Source organism: Pseudoliparis swirei, chromosome 12, assembly GCF_029220125.1.
Source record: "Pseudoliparis swirei isolate HS2019 ecotype Mariana Trench chromosome 12, NWPU_hadal_v1, whole genome shotgun sequence".
In the NCBI taxonomy this organism is placed as follows: Eukaryota; Metazoa; Chordata; class Actinopteri; order Perciformes; family Liparidae; genus Pseudoliparis; species Pseudoliparis swirei.
In genome coordinates this window covers 2,278,687-2,294,648 of record NC_079399.1, presented here as the reverse complement: position 1 = coordinate 2,294,648, position 15,962 = coordinate 2,278,687, and the positions used below count along the sequence as shown (strand labels likewise).

The following is a 15,962-nucleotide window of genomic DNA, read 5'->3' as shown; positions in this document are numbered from 1 at the left end:
AGAGAGTTTCTTCCTCTTGCTTTCTGCCGTCTCGCTTTTTCCGATAGCACGGAACTACGTGACGCTAGTTCCAGAACCGTGCCGAGTGGCCTGACTCCTAACTCCTGACTCCTAACGCCTAACTCCTGACTCCTAACTCCTGACTCCTAACTCCTGACTCCTGACTCCTGACTCCTGACTCCTGACTCCTGACTCCTAACTCCTGACTCCTGACTCCTGACTCCTGACTCCTGACTCCTGACTCCTAACTCCTAACTCCTGACTCCTAACCCTAACCCTAACACCAATATATTTGCTCACGTTTATTATAGTTTTACACGGTTTAACCACGATGTCTAAACTTCACCCCCGATTGGGACACGGGGTTTCACGTTTTAATTGTGTTGCTGTTTTTAACTTTGCTTCTCTGAATGAACCTAAAAGTAGCTATAAAACATCTCAAACACCGATTTTATGTTAACGTTTCAACTCACAGAGATTTCTGCCATCCGACTTTTGTTCACTGAAAACAGAAAAAAAAGAGTCGAGTTCAGCTTCAACATGGAGCTCATCCTTGAAAATGAACTTTTGAAAAAAGAACTTTTGAAAAATATAGTTTTGAAATCGGGCCTGGAGGTCATGACTCCTTCTGGAGGTCATGACCCCTTCTGGAGGTCATGACCCCTTCTGGAGGTCAAAGGCTCCCTCCCTGGAGGCTCTCACCTTTAGCTCTGGTCCAGATGTTGACGCTCACAACGCTCGTTAGCATCGCGGCTAAACCCAGAACCACCACAGTGGACCTGGTCCAGCCTGGAGGGGGACGGGCTGGAGGAGGTCCGGGGGGCGAGTTGTGCGTCTCTCCTGGTTTGTTCCTCGTTGTCGTCGCTGAAAGACTCGTTGTTGTTGTTGTTGATTCTGTTGTCGTCTTTTTTTCAGCTTCAATGAATGAAATGACAAAATGCAACAAACTGTTGGGAGAACCAAGAGGCTTTGAAGGCTCCAACGGGAACTCGTTCTTCGGTTGATCCTCAACGAGAGACTTCGGCCAGCTCTCGTGGTCTCACCTGAGGACGGAGGAGGACTGAGGGCGAACAGGTGCACCTTCCCTTCATAACCTTCAGTCACTTCACATTTCAAGAACTCAGAAGTCTTCTGATCCAGGTCAGATTTCTTGATCGTCAATCGGGTTGAACATGGCCGCCGTGATGCCGCCCCCTCTTTCCTGTTGGCCTGGTTCAGCCACCTCACTGTGTGTCTGCATATGTCACTGTAGATGGACACGGAGCAGCTGAAGGCCGCCTCATCAGAGCTCCTCTGCTCAGTCACTGGGGGGAGACGTGGTGATTATTATGATGATGTCGCAGGATATGGATTTAGGATTCTGATCACTTTTGAAAAATTTAATTGTTCAAAATTTAATTGTTCAACATTTTTACAAAAATTAATTTAATTTTTCAAAATGTTATTTAAAAGAAAATACACTTTTGAAAAATAAACTGAAAAATGAACTTGAAAAATAAACTTTTGAGAAATAAACTTTTGAAAAATTAACTTTTGAAAAACGAACTTTTGAAAAACTTAATTTTGAAAAATACACTTGGAAAAAAATGTAAAACAATTTTTGGAAAGAAAACTAAACTTTTGAAAACTAAACTTTTGAAAAAGAAACTTTTGAAAAAGAAACTTGAAAAAAAATGTACAACATTTGTGGAAAGAAAACTGGGATTTTTTAAATACATTTTTGAATCTCACTTTTTCATATATATTTTTCAGTCACTGGTGGAAATATGGAGACGTTGTGATTATTATTCTAATGTTGCAGGATATTGATCAAAGGAGAAAGTTTGATAACAACATGGTGTGAAACTCACAGTGAACCACGGAGAGGTAAACCTCAGCATCTTCCGCTGCTTCCTGTCCTGATGGGAACCGTCTGCAGACGTAATGCCCGACATCCTCATCGGAGACGTCCTTCACCACCAGAGAACAATTCTCTGAAACACTCAGCCGGTCTGATTTAGGAATCTTCCCATCTTCAAACACTGCTTTTGTATTTCCTGAACCATCGAAGAGCCAAGTCGTGAAGTCACATGACTCCTGGTCCGGGGACACGCCCCCACAGGGCAAAGAGACGTCTGCTCCGGCTCTGACGGTGACGGATGAATATCCACCAGACGCCGCTGATGAAGAGAAAACATGTGACTGTGCCACTCATACGTCGTGTTGTGATCACGATGAAGAAGTTGCCAACGGTTCGTCGTCATGCCGACGGTCCAGACAGACGCTGCCCGCTCACCTCTGAAGCTCAACAGCTGCAGCATCACAAACCAAGACGGGACGATCCGCCCGAGTTCAGCCATCGTGTTTCTCCTGGCTTCAACCGCCGACTGCTTCTTCAACATGAGCAACCACTTCCTGCGGGCGCCTTGTCACACTGACGTCTACTTCCTGTGGTCGCCTCCTCACTCTGTTGTCTACTTCCTGTGAGTCTACTTCCTGTGCGTCTACTTCCTGAGGTCGCCTCCTCACACTGACGTCTACTTCCTGCGGTCGCCTCCTCACACTGTCGTCTACTTCCTGCGGTCGCCTCCTCACACTGTTGTCTACTTCCTGCGGTTGCCTCCTCACACTGTTGTCTACTTCCTGTGGTCGCCTCCTCACACTGACGTCTACTTCCTGCAGTCGCCTCCTCACACTGACGTCTACTTCCTGCAGTCGCCTCCTCACACTGTCATCTACTTCCTGCGAGTCTACTTCCTGTGCATCTACTTCCTGAGGTCGCCTCCTCACTTCCTGAGGTCGCCTCCTCACACTGACGTCTACTTCCTGTGGTCGCCTCCTCACTCTGTCATCTACTTCCTGTGAGTCTACTTCCTGTGCGTCTACTTCCTGTGGTCGCCTCCTCACTCTGTCGTCTACTTCCTGTGAGTCTACTTCCTGTGGTCGCCTCCTCACTTTGTCGTCTACTTCCTGTGCGTCTACTTCCTGTGGTCGCCTCCTCACACTGTCGTCTACTTCCTGTGAGTCTACTTCCTGTGCGTCTACTTCCTGAGGTCGCCTCCTCACTCTGTCGTCTACTTCCTGTGGTCGCCTCCTCACACTGACGTCTACTTCCTGCAGTCGCCTCCTCACACTGTTGTATACTTCCTGTGAGTCTACTTCCTGTGAGTCTACTTCCTGTGCATCTACTTCCTGTGGTCGCCTCCTCACTCTGTCGTCTACTTCCTGCGGTCGCCTCCTCACACTGTTGTCTACTTCCTGCTGTTGCCTCCTCACACTGTTGTCTACTTCCTGCGGTCGCCTCTTCACACTGACGTCTACTTCCTGCAGTCACCTCCTCACACTGTTGTCTACTTCCTGTGCGTCTACTTCCTGAGGTCGCCTCCTCACACTGACATCTACTTCCTGTGGTCGCCTCCTCACTCTGTTGTCTACTTCCTGTGAGTCTACTTCCTGTGAGTCTACTTCCTGTGAGTCTACTTCCTGTGCGTCTACTTCCTGCGGTCGCTTCCTCACACTGACGTCTACTTCCTGCGGTCGCCTCCTCACACTGTCGTCTACTTCCTGCGGTCGCCTCCTCACACTGTTGTCTACTTCCTGCGGTCGCCTCCTCACACTGTTGTCTACTTCCTGTGGTCGCCTCCTCACACTGACGTCTACTTCCTGCAGTCGCCTCCTCACACTGTTGTCTACTTCCTGTGAGTCGCCTCACACTGACGTCTACTTCCTGCGGTCGCTTCCTCACACTGACGTCTACTTCCTGCGGTCGCCTCCTCACACTGTCGTCTACTTCCTGCGGTCGCCTCCTCACACTGTTGTCTACGTCCTGTGGTCGCCTCCTCACACTGACGTCTACTTCCTGCAGTCGCCTCCTCACACTGTCATCTACTTCCTGCGAGTCTACTTCCTGTGAGTCTACTTCCTGTGCGTCTACTTCCTGAGGTCGCCTCCTCACACTGACGTCTACTTCCTGTGGTCGCCTCCTCACTCTGTTGTCTACTTCCTGTGAGTCTACTTCCTGTGCGTCTACTTCCTGTGGTCGCCTCCTCACTCTGTCGTCTACTTCCTGTGCGTCTACTTCCTGTGGTCGCCTCCTCACACTGTCGTCTACTTCCTGTGAGTCTACTTCCTGTGAGTCTAATTCCTGAGGTCGCCTCCTCACACTGACGTCTACTTCCTGTGGTCGCCTCCTCACACTGACGTCTACTTCCTGCAGTCGCCTCCTCACACTGTTGTCTACTTCCTGCGGTCGCTTCCTCACACTGACGTCTACTTCCTGCGGTCGCTTCCTCACACTGACGTCTACTTCCTGCGGTCGCCTCCTCACACTGTTGTCTACTTCCTGCGGTCGCCTCCTCACACTGTTGTCTACTTCCTGCGGTCGCCTCCTCACACTGTTGTCTACTTCCTGCGGTCGCCTCCTCACACTGTTGTCTACTTCCTGCGGTCGCCTCCTCACACTGTTGTCTACTTCCTGCTGTTGCCTCCTCACACTGTTGTCTACTTCCTGCGGTCGCCTCCTCACACTGTTGTCTACTTCCTGCGGTCGCTTCCTCACACTGACGTCTACTTCCTGCGGTCGCCTCCTCACACTGTTGTCTACTTCCTGCGGTCGCCTCCTCACACTGACGTCTACTTCCTGCGGTCGCTTCCTCACACTGACGTCTACTTCCTGCGGTCGCCTCCTCACACTGACGTCTACTTCCTGCGTCGCCTCCTCACACTGCCTCTACTTCCTGCGGTCGCTTCCTCACACTGACGTCTACTTCCTGCGGTCGCTTCCTCACACTGATGTCTACTTCCTGCGGTCGCCTCCTCACACTGTTGTCTACTTCCTGCGGTCGCCTCCTCACACTGTTGTCTACTTCCTGCGGTCGCCTCCTCACACTGACGTCTACTTCCTGCGGTCGCCTCCTCACACTGTTGTCTACTTCCTGCGGTCGCTTCCTCACACTGACGTCTACTTCCTGCGGTCGCTTCCTCACACTGTTGTCTACTTCCTGCGGTCGCCTCCTCACACTGTTGTCTACTTCCTGCGGTCGCTTCCTCACACTGACGTCTACTTCCTGCGGTCGCTTCCTCACACTGACGTCTACTTCCTGCGGTCGCCTCCTCACACTGTTGTCTACTTCCTGCGGTCGCTTCCTCACACTGACGTCTACTTCCTGCGGTCGCCTCCTCACACTGTTGTCTACTTCCTGCGTCGCCTCACACTGTTGTCTACTTCCTGAGGTCGCCTCCTCACACTGACGTCTACTTCCTGCGGTCGCCTCACACTGACGCTACTTCCTGCGGTCGCCTCACACTGTTGTCTACTTCCTGCGGTCGCTTCCTCACACTGACGTCTACTTCCTGCGGTCGCTTCCTCACACTGATGTCTACTTCCTGCGGTCGCCTCCTCACACTGTTGTCTACTTCCTGTGGTCGCTTCCTCACACTGACGTCTACTTCCTGCGGTCGCCTCCTCACACTGACGTCATCTCGTCTGTTGGATGTTGATTTCATGTGTGATGTCAACCTTTATTCTCTCTGAGGTTCTCGTGGATCTCCAGACAGTGAAGAACTTCAACATGTATAGATATATTTACTGATATAAGCATATTTAATATAATGATGTAAAACATACAGTAATAGCCAAAATAGTTTCAGGTTCATCTAAGAAGAAAGGCCTTCATTATTATCTCTTGATCATGAATATCTCTTGGTGCCCAGAACATGTCTGAAGGAACACGGATCAGAGCCCAACATGTGACCCGCCTCTCTGCAAAGTTTGACTTTGAAGAAGTAAATCTAAACAAAGTTAGAGAGTTTCTTCCTCTTGCTTTCTGCCGTCTCGCTTTTTCCGATAGCACGGAACTACGTGACGCTAGTTCCAGAACCGTGCCGAGTGGCCTGACTCCTAACTCCTGACTCCTGACTCCTGACTCCTGACTCCTGACTCCTAACTCCTGACTCCTAACTCCTGACTCCTGACTCCTGACTCCTAACTCCTGACTCCTAACTCCTGACTCCTAACTCCTGACTCCTAACTCCTGACTCCTAACCCTAACCCTAACACCAATATATTTGCTCACGTTTATTATAGTTCTACACGGTTTAACCACGATGTCTAAACTTCACCCCCGATTGGGACACGGGGTTTCACGTTTTAATTGTGTTGCTGTTTTTATCTTTGCTTCTAGCAGAGACGATGAGGTGGACAGAGAGAAGTCGGACGATGTGACGGCGTCTCTGTGCTGATCAGAACCGCTGACGTCACGACGCCATGATGAAGACGAGTGAAGGTCAGAGTAATGAAGCGACGAGGCGAGAGGCAGGACCGTGTCGTCGATAATGTCCACGCTGTCGTTATGAACCCGTGGACATCATCGACGATGCGGTGCTGCCTCAGTACCACACGGCTTCGACCGCACGGCTGCGTGCGACATTATCAACAGTCAGTAAACAGTGAGCTGCTGACCCCAAGTGGTCACCCTTTGAATTGTGCACAGTGCCATATAAATTACCCCGCAGTATATATATATATATATATATATATATATATATATATACACAAATGTATGCACACACACATGCAGCGACTACCGGAGCCGGTTTATTGTCCCCAGCCAGCAGCCGAGAGGAAGTGATGCAACACCTCCACCTCTTCATGACGATGATGTGGCAACAACAACAACAACCACAACCACAGAGCTCTGGAGGCGTGATGAGGACCACAGCCTCACTTCATCACATCATAGCAAAGTTCATCCTCCAGTGTGGCTGAGACCCAACGGAGAGGAGGCGTGTATGAAGCGTGACGCACGAGGCGGACGCCTTCGTGTGTGTGTGTGTGTGAGTTATTTATAGTCCTGATTGGCGTCATCAGCTCCGAACAACCCACTGCTGCTTCAGTCACGCTGAGATGCAACATGCCAACCATCATCAACCGAGCTGTGTGTGTGTGTAATAATGTGTGTGTGTTTGTGTGTGGCAGCTAATTCACATTGTGAATAACCCTTCTCTATCAGCTGTATCCGGACATTATATATAATGTATATGTCCTGTTGTATATATACATGTATACACATATATACTCCATACTAAACAGTGCACAATAATAAAACTTAAGTGAAACGTGTGTGTGGGTTATAGTGACCCCTAGTGTCATCTAACTGCAACTGCATCATGGCGTCACTGTATTAAAAATAACAAATTAAGTTATATAAACATATATAAACAAATAATGAAAAAATATATTTTGATTCTGGCAACATTCATTTCAACATCTCTCTATTAAGTTTCTTTATTTATATTTTCTTATTTTGCTTCCCAGGATTTTTTTTGCGACATTTCGTTCTGTAAATAATTTCTACGCTGCAGAGGTCAAAGGTCAGCGTGTGTCTTTAAGATGTCACTCTAACAACACTCCTCTTCACGCTCTCTCAATAGTTTTATTGATTCAAGAATCTTTTCTCCTTTAAACTGATACAAAAAACACAAAGAAAGTAAAATAAAGAGTGAGACAGAGTCACTAAGCTCCTCCCCTCCAAAACATCACAACACAAAGACAGGTCCCGGGTCAAACTCTTCTTCCTCCTCCTCCTCCTCTTCCTCCTATTCAGTCAAAAGACACTGAAATGGATCCTCAGGTGTTGGGAGTCGATTCATGATTTAAACATTCTGGCTGAGTCAGGTGACAGACAGCCTGGACGCCTCCCGTTACCACGGAGACGAGGCGTTCAGGCTCCTGGAGAGGACAGCCGGCGCCTCCTGGTGGCCGTCTGGCGGCTACGCGCTCTGCGGACTGCTGGACCCTGGAGAACACAACCATATCAGACACGTGATGGGGGGGGGGGGGGGGGGACAGACAGGTGTGTCGTCATGGTTACCTGTGAGCAGCACGGCGGTCGCTATCCGGCTCTCCTCCAGCGTTAAGAAGCTCTTCTTCTTCTCAGGGTCTCCTTCAGCCACGATGTCATAGGTCAGAACCGTGATGGGGCCCCTCCCCCCCTTCAGGTGCACCTGGATGCTGTCCTACACACACACACACACACACACACACACACACACACACACACACACACACACACACACACACACACACACACACACACACACACACACACACACACACACACACACACACACACACACACACACACACACGTCATGAACTGAAGACACACAACATGCGTCTACTTCCTGAACGTATCAGGTCCAGAAAGATATATATGAAATAACCTTTCAATCGTCAATAGAAACAACAACAACAACAACAACAACTCCCTGTTGATTCATCCACACATCGGCCATTTTGTTTGACCTCTTTGGGCGCAGGAACCTCCAACTTGGTTTCCTCCGGCGCTTTGACCACGAGCACCGTCTGCTCCCGGAAGGCGGCGAGCCGGCCGACGTCCTCGGCGGTGACGTAGGCCGACGTGAGGAGGGCGCGTTAAAGAAACCTGCAGTCGCTGTTTGTGGCCACACGGGGGCAGCAAAGCAGTGGCAGCGGTACGCGCTGTGAAGGATATCTGGCGTTGTGGGCGTCGTCCGTCATGTCGAACAGCTGCTGGGCGCAGCTCTTGATGAGCGAGTCCAGCGTCTCCTCCACCAGCTTCAGGTTCTCCAGCTCCCTCTGGAACTTCTGCTGGTTGATCCGCAGGAAGCCGGAGATCCGACAGCTTCCTCTGGACGGGCGGCGCCACAGAGCGCCGTTACATCGGATTCAACAGCAATTTGACTCAACAATTATGAATATATGTTTTAAAGAAAATGCTAAAAACTAAGTGGAATAGCAGCTATTAGTTCAGATAGCAAAACAAAATGTTGATTCATCCGTTAATAATTTGAAAGATTAATTGTTCAGCCAATGAATTAAAGTAATTAGTGAATTTGAAAATAATGGAAAGCAGAAAATTCTCAGCTTTTTGAGAAGCCTAAAAGTTATATATAATAATATTAATATTATATATACAGGACTGTCTCAGAAAATTAGAATATTGTGATGAAGTTCTTTATTTTCTGCAATGCAATTAAAAAAACAAAAATGTCATGCATTCTGGATTCATTACAAATCAACTGAAATATTGCAAGCCTTTTATTCTTTTAATATTGCTGATTATGGCTTACAGCTTAAGAAAACTCAAATATCCTATCTCTAAATATTAGAATATCATGAAAAAGTATACTAGTAGGGTATTAAACAAATCACTTGAATTGTCTAATTAACTCGAAACACCTGCAAGGGTTTCCTGAGCCTTGACAAACACTCAGCTGTTATAAATCTTTTTTTTTACTTGGTCTGAGGAAATATTAAAATTTTATGAGATAGGATTTTAGAGTTTTCTTAAGCTGTAAGCCATAATCAGCAATATTAAAAGAATAAAAGGCTTGCAATATTTCAGTTGATTTGTAATGAATCCAGAATGCATGACATTTGTTTTTTTAATTGCATTACAGAAAATAAAGAACTTCATCACAATATTCTAATTTTCTGAGACAGTCCTATATATACATACATAATATATGCTATTATATATATATATAATATTATGTATAAATATAACAGATATATAATATTATATATATATCACATATATATATATATACATATATTATATATATATATTTATATTATATACATTTTATATATATATATACACATACATACATATATTATATATATTTTATATTTATATTATATATATTTTATATATGCATCTATATATTACACACATATATATACATATATATTTTATATATATACATCTATAATATATATATATTTTTTTTATACTTATATTATATATATTGTATATATATTTATAGCTGTCAGCTGACGGTTATATATTAAAACTTACTGGCTTTAACGTGGGGCAATAACAATAACAGCAGATATTATAATAACAATATTCTGTTGGCTCACATCCACTTGAACTTGTTGGTCGACTCCTTCTCCATGAGGCTGATTCCCTCCAGCACGTTGGTGATGTCATAGACCCGGCGGCGCCGCGTCTGCAGGACCGTGGCCACGTGCCGTAGGTCCACCGAGCCGTCCGGAGACGCCGCCAGCAGCTCCAGGAAGCGCCGCGTCAGAACCCCCAGAGACACATCTGGACCGCAAGGACACACAGGATGCATATACACATAATATATATATATATATAATGAATATAAATGATATCTGAATGTTTATTTAGATATATATATATATGAAATTTATATATATATATACAGGACTGTCTCAGAAAATTAGAATATTGTGATAAAGTTCTTTATTTTTAAAAATAATAAAAAAAAAAAAATGTCATGCATTCTGGATTCATTACAAATCAACTGAAATATATTCTTATAATATTGCTGATTATGGCCTACAGCTTAAGAAAACTCTAAAATCCTATCTCATAAAATTTTAATATTTCCTCAGACCAAGTAAAAAAAGATTTATAACAGCTGAGTGTTTGTCAAGGCTCAGGAAACCCTTGCAGGTGTTTGAGTTAATTAGACAATTCAAGTGATTTGTTTAATACCCTACTAGTATACTTTTTCATGATATTCTAATATTTAGAGATAGGATATTTGAGTTTCTTAAGCTGTAAACCATAATCAGCAATAAATCAGAATAAAAGGCTTGCAATATTTCAGTTGATTTGTAATGAATCCAGAATGCATGATTTTTTTTTTTTAATTGCATTACAGAAAATAAAGAACTATATACATACATACACTTCTATATATATATAATTGAAAATATAAGATATAATGAATATAAATAATATCTGAATGTTTATTTATATATATATATATAAATATAAATGAAATGAATATATATATATATAAATATAATGAATACATATATATATATATATATTTTATATTATATACATACACACATATATTGTACATAACATATATATATAATATATAGACACACACACACGCTTCCTGCTTGCCTCCATCTCCTCCGTCAACATTAGACTTATATTTATATTTCTCAGTTGAAATGAAGCACCAACCAGTTCTCTTGTTGTGGATCCTCTTCTGGGGCGGACTGAGGCTGCAACGACAGACACATCACAACCTTCCTCAGTCCCTCCCGTCATCATCATCACCGGCCCTCAGACCGGCCCTCAGACCGGCCCTCAGACCGGCCCACAGACCGGCCGTCAGACCGGCCGTCAGACTGCTCAGACCGCCCACAGACCCCACAGACCGGCCCACAGACCGGCTCACAGACCGCCTCAGCCGCCTCAGCCGCCTCAGACTGCCCACAGACCGCCCACAGACCGCTCACAGACCGGCCTCAGACCGGCTCACAGACCGGCCCACAGACCGGCCCTCAGACCGGCCCACAGACCGGCCCACAGACCGGCCCACAGACCGGCTCACAGACCGGCCCTCAGACCGGCTCACAGACCGGCCCACAGACCGGCCCTCAGACCGGCCCTCAGACCGGCTCACAGACCGGCCCACAGACCGGCCCTCAGACCGGCCCACAGACCGGCTCACAGACCGGCTCACAGACCGGCTCACAGACCGGCCCACAGACCGGCTCACAGACCGGCTCACAGACCGGCCCACAGACCGGCCCTCAGACCGGCCCTCAGACCGGCTCACAGACCGGCTCACAGACCGGCCCACAGACCGGCTCACAGACCGGCCCTCAGACCGCCTACAGACTGCCTCAGACCGCCTCAGACCGCTCACAGACCGCCCACAGACCGCTCACAGACCGCTCACAGACCGCCCACAGACCGCCCACAGACCGCCCACAGACCGCCCACAGACCGCTCACAGACTGCTCACAGACCGCCCACAGACCGCCCTCAGACCGCCCACAGACTGCCCACAGACCGCCCTCAGACCGCTCACAGACCGCCCACAGACGCCTCAGACCGCCCACAGACCGCTCACAGACCGCCCACAGACGCCCTCAGACCGCCTACAGACCGCCCACAGACCGCTCACAGACCGCTCACAGACTGCCTCAGACCGCCTCAGACCGCCCACAGACCGCTCACAGACCGCCCACAGACTGCCTCAGACCGGCTCACAGACCGGCTCACAGACCGGCCCACAGACCGGCTCACAGACCGGCCCTCAGACCGGCTTACAGACCGGCCCTCAGACCGGCCCTCAGACCGGCTCACAGACCGGCCCACAGACCGGCTCACAGACCGGCTCACAGACCGGCTCACAGACCGGCTCACAGACCGGCCCACAGACCGGCCCACAGACCGGCCCACAGACCGGCTCACAGACCGGCTCACAGACCGGCCCACAGACCGGCCCTCAGACCGGCCTACAGACCGGCCCACAGACCGGCCCTCAGACCGGCTCACAGACCGGCCCACAGACCGGCCCTCAGACCGGCCCACAGACCGGCTCACAGACCGGCCCACAGACCGGCCCTCAGACCGGCCTACAGACCGGCCCACAGACCGGCTCACAGACCGGCTCACAGACCGGCCCTCAGACCGGCCCTCAGACCGGCCCACAGACCGGCTCACAGACCGGCCCACAGACCGGCCCTCAGACCGGCTCACAGACCGGCTCACAGACCGGCTCACAGACCGGCTCACAGACCGGCCCACAGACCGGCCCACAGACCGGCTCACAGACCGGCTCACAGTTTTTGTTTACCTGGGGGTTTTGGTCTCGGAGGTCTTCTTGGCGCCTGGATCCTGAAATTCAGAACATTTAAACGGAGGTTAAAGATGCATCGATTATATATATTGTATCAATAAATATACAATATATACAATGAATATATATACATATTATATATATAATAATAATATATATATACGCACACATATATATTAGGCATAATATACATATATATAATACATTATATATATAATATACACACACATACATATAATATATATGTATATATGAAATAATATATATATATAATAAATATACATAATATTATATATATGTATTAATATACAGACTTTTATTTATTTATATATAAAATAATATATGAATATGCCCAGACTCAAACCCCTGACCCTGTGTTCTGGAGGTTCTGGTGGCTCCACTTTAACCGGAGCGTCTTCGTCTTCCTCGTCTTCCTCGCCGCCGCAGGGGGCCCAGTGAGCCGCCTCCCCCTCCTCCTCCTCCTCCTCGGAGGAGGAGGACTCCGCCCCCCAGGGGCTGACCCGGCCCATGGGCCCGTCCAGGTACGGGGGCATGATGGGAATGGCGTCCCCGTTGACCCCGGAGGCCGAGATGTCCTCCGGCAGGAAGTGGTCCTCGCAGATCAGGTGCTGGTCTGTGGAGTCCTGCTTCTGGGTCTCCCTCAGGGCCGCCAGCCAGACCTGAACCACAAGACCCGGGTCAGACTAGACCTGAACCACAAGACCCCGGGTCAGACTAGACCTGAACCACAAGACCCCGGGTCAGACTAGACCTGAACCACAAGACCCCGGGTCAGACTAGACCTGAACCACAAGACCCCGGGTCAGACTAGACCTGAACCACAAGACCCCGGGTCAGACTAGACCTGAACCACAAGACCCCGGGTCAGACTAGACCTGAACCACAAGACCCGGGTCAGACTAGACCTGAACCACAAGACCCCGGGTCAGACTAGACCTGAACCACAAGACCCCGGGTCAGACTAGACCTGAACCACAAGACCCCGGGTCAGACTAGACCTGAACCACAAGACCCGGGTCAGACTAGACCTGAACCACAAGACCCCGGGTCAGACTAGACCTGAACCACAAGACCCCGGGTCAGAGACCACGAGACCTGAACCACAAGACCCGGGTCAGACTAGACCTGAACCACAAGACCTCGGGTCAGACTAGACCTGAACCACAAGACCCCAGGTCAGACTAGACCTGAACCACAAGACCCCAGGTCAGACTAGACCTGAACCACAAGACCCCAGGTCAGACTAGACCTGAACCACAAGACCCCAGGTCAGACTAGACCTGAACCACAAGACCCCAGCCCACTAGACCTAGCCCACTAAACCTAACCACTAACGCTAGCCCACTAAACCTAGCCCACTAACCCTAGCCCACTAGCCCTAGCCCACTAGCCCTAGCCCACTAACCCTAGCCCACTAGCCCTAGCCCACTAGCCCTAGCCCACTAACCCTAGCCCACTAACCCTAGCCCACTAGCCCTAGCCCACTAACCCTAGCCCACTAGCCCTAGCCCACTAGCCCTAGCCCACTAACCCTAGCCCACTAACCCTAGCCCACTAGCCCCAGCCCACCAGCCCCAGCCCACCAACCCCAGCCCACCAGCCCCAGCCCACCAGCCCACTAACCAGCCCACTAGCCCCAGCCCACTAGCCCCAGCCCACCAGCCCAGCCAACTGGCCCAGCCCACCAGCCCCAGCCCACCAGCCCCAGCCCACCAGCCCCAGCCCACCAACCCCAGCCCACCAGCCCCAGCCCACTGGCCCCAGCCCACTAACCCAGCCCACCAGCCCAGCCCACTAGCCCAGCCCACCAGCCCCAGCCCACTAGCCCAGCCCACCAGCCCCAGCCCACCAACCCCAGCCCACTAGCCCCAGCCCACCAGCCCCAGCCCACCAGCCCCAGCCCACCAACCCCAGCCCACCAACCCCAGCCCACTAGCCCAGCCCACCAGCCCCAGCCCACCAACCCCAGCCCACTAGCCCCAGCCCACCAGCCCAGCCCACCAGCCCCAGCCCACTAACCCCAGCCCACCAGCCCCAGCCCACCAACCCCAGCCCACTAACCCCAGCCCACCAGCCCCAGCCCACCAGCCCCAGCCCACTAACCCTAGCCCACTAGCCCTAGCCCACTAGCCCTAGCCCACTAACCCTAGCCCACTAACCCTAGCCCACTAGCCCTAGCCCACTAACCCTAGCCCACTAGCCCTAGCCCACTAGCCCTAGCCCACTAACCCTAGCCCACTAACCCTAGCCGACTAGCACCTCAACCTAACCTCTCCAGCGTGTTAGCACGAAGCTAGGTTCGGGCTAACTCGACGTGACGTAGTTCGACGTCTTGTTGGTTAAACTCCCACGTTACCTTGACCCGCGCGGTGTCTTCTGGGAAGTTGAAGAACCTCTTCGGCGGCCGGTTGAAGATCCCGCGCGGAACGTTCGTCACGCGGCTCTGGCAGCCAGAGACGACGCACTTCACCATGGCAACCCGCCGATGCGACCGTCCCGGGTTGTTTACGTCGTGTTTCGCTGTTGTTTTGACAGACCGGAAACAGCTGGTGTTTTGAACCGGAAGTACAACAATGGAAGGAAATATAGCAGAGCCCGCCCAATGGTCGCCACCTGGTGGCCGATAATTATTATTACACATATTAACATAATAATTGAGAATACTTTTGTATTATTAGCATGATCAACTGATTTACTTGAATAACTAATGAAGAAACTTAACTATCTGAATATTTGACTTTTTAATTAATGTTTTCTCCGATTTTTTACATTTAGAGGAAAAAATACATTAGTCTTTTTACTGCACTACATCTCAGAGGTACATATTGTACTTTTTACTGCACTACATCTCAGAGGTACATATTGTATTTTTTACTGTACTACATCTTAGAGGTACATATTGTATTTTTTACTGTACTACATCTTAGAGGTACATATTGTATTTTTTACTGCACTACATCTCAGAGGTACAAATTGTACTTTTTACTGTACTACATCTCAGAGGTACATATTGTATTTTTTACTGTACTACATCTTAGAGGCACATATTGTATTTTTTTTACTGCACTACATCTCAGAGACACAACAATAACGGGTCGTGATCAGTGTCGCAACACAAGATTTATTCAGAGCAAGAGATGCCAACACCAGCATGATAAAAATTGTACAAACTTCACAAGTCAAATTAAAATATCACGCCGTGTATCTCGTGACCTTGAACATACAGCAAAGATATCAACGAAACCCATGCCATGTGGTAAGAAAACCGTTGTTGAAAGTTTTGCGAGAAGCACAGAAAAAAGGGGTAAAAGAAGAGAAAATTAACGTCGTATAAA

The 15,962-nt window shown here is 48.9% G+C and overlaps 1 protein-coding gene across 3 annotated transcripts; it reads right to left on the bottom strand.

The window, feature by feature from the left end:
* Positions 1–7,398: 7,398 nt before the first annotated feature.
* Positions 7,399–15,154, bottom strand: e2f6 (E2F transcription factor 6). 3 transcript variants are annotated; one of them, XM_056427526.1, is made up of 9 exons: positions 14,984–15,154; positions 12,978–13,286; positions 12,604–12,644; positions 10,914–11,017; positions 9,887–10,073; positions 8,493–8,648; positions 8,285–8,399; positions 7,851–7,995; positions 7,399–7,775 (listed from the first exon to the last, which is right to left on the bottom strand). In XM_056427526.1, the coding sequence occupies exons 1-9, from the start codon at positions 15,098–15,100 to the stop codon at positions 7,750–7,752; spliced, it is 1,200 nt and encodes a 399-aa protein (XP_056283501.1). In that variant the 5' UTR covers positions 15,101–15,154; the 3' UTR covers positions 7,399–7,749. The 3 variants fall into 3 exon arrangements, with proteins under 3 accessions (XP_056283501.1, XP_056283502.1, XP_056283503.1); XM_056427527.1 differs by having other exon boundaries at positions 10,977–11,017; XM_056427528.1 differs by lacking the exon at positions 7,399–7,775 and having other exon boundaries at positions 7,856–7,990.
* Between the last annotated feature and the right edge of the window lie 808 nt (positions 15,155–15,962).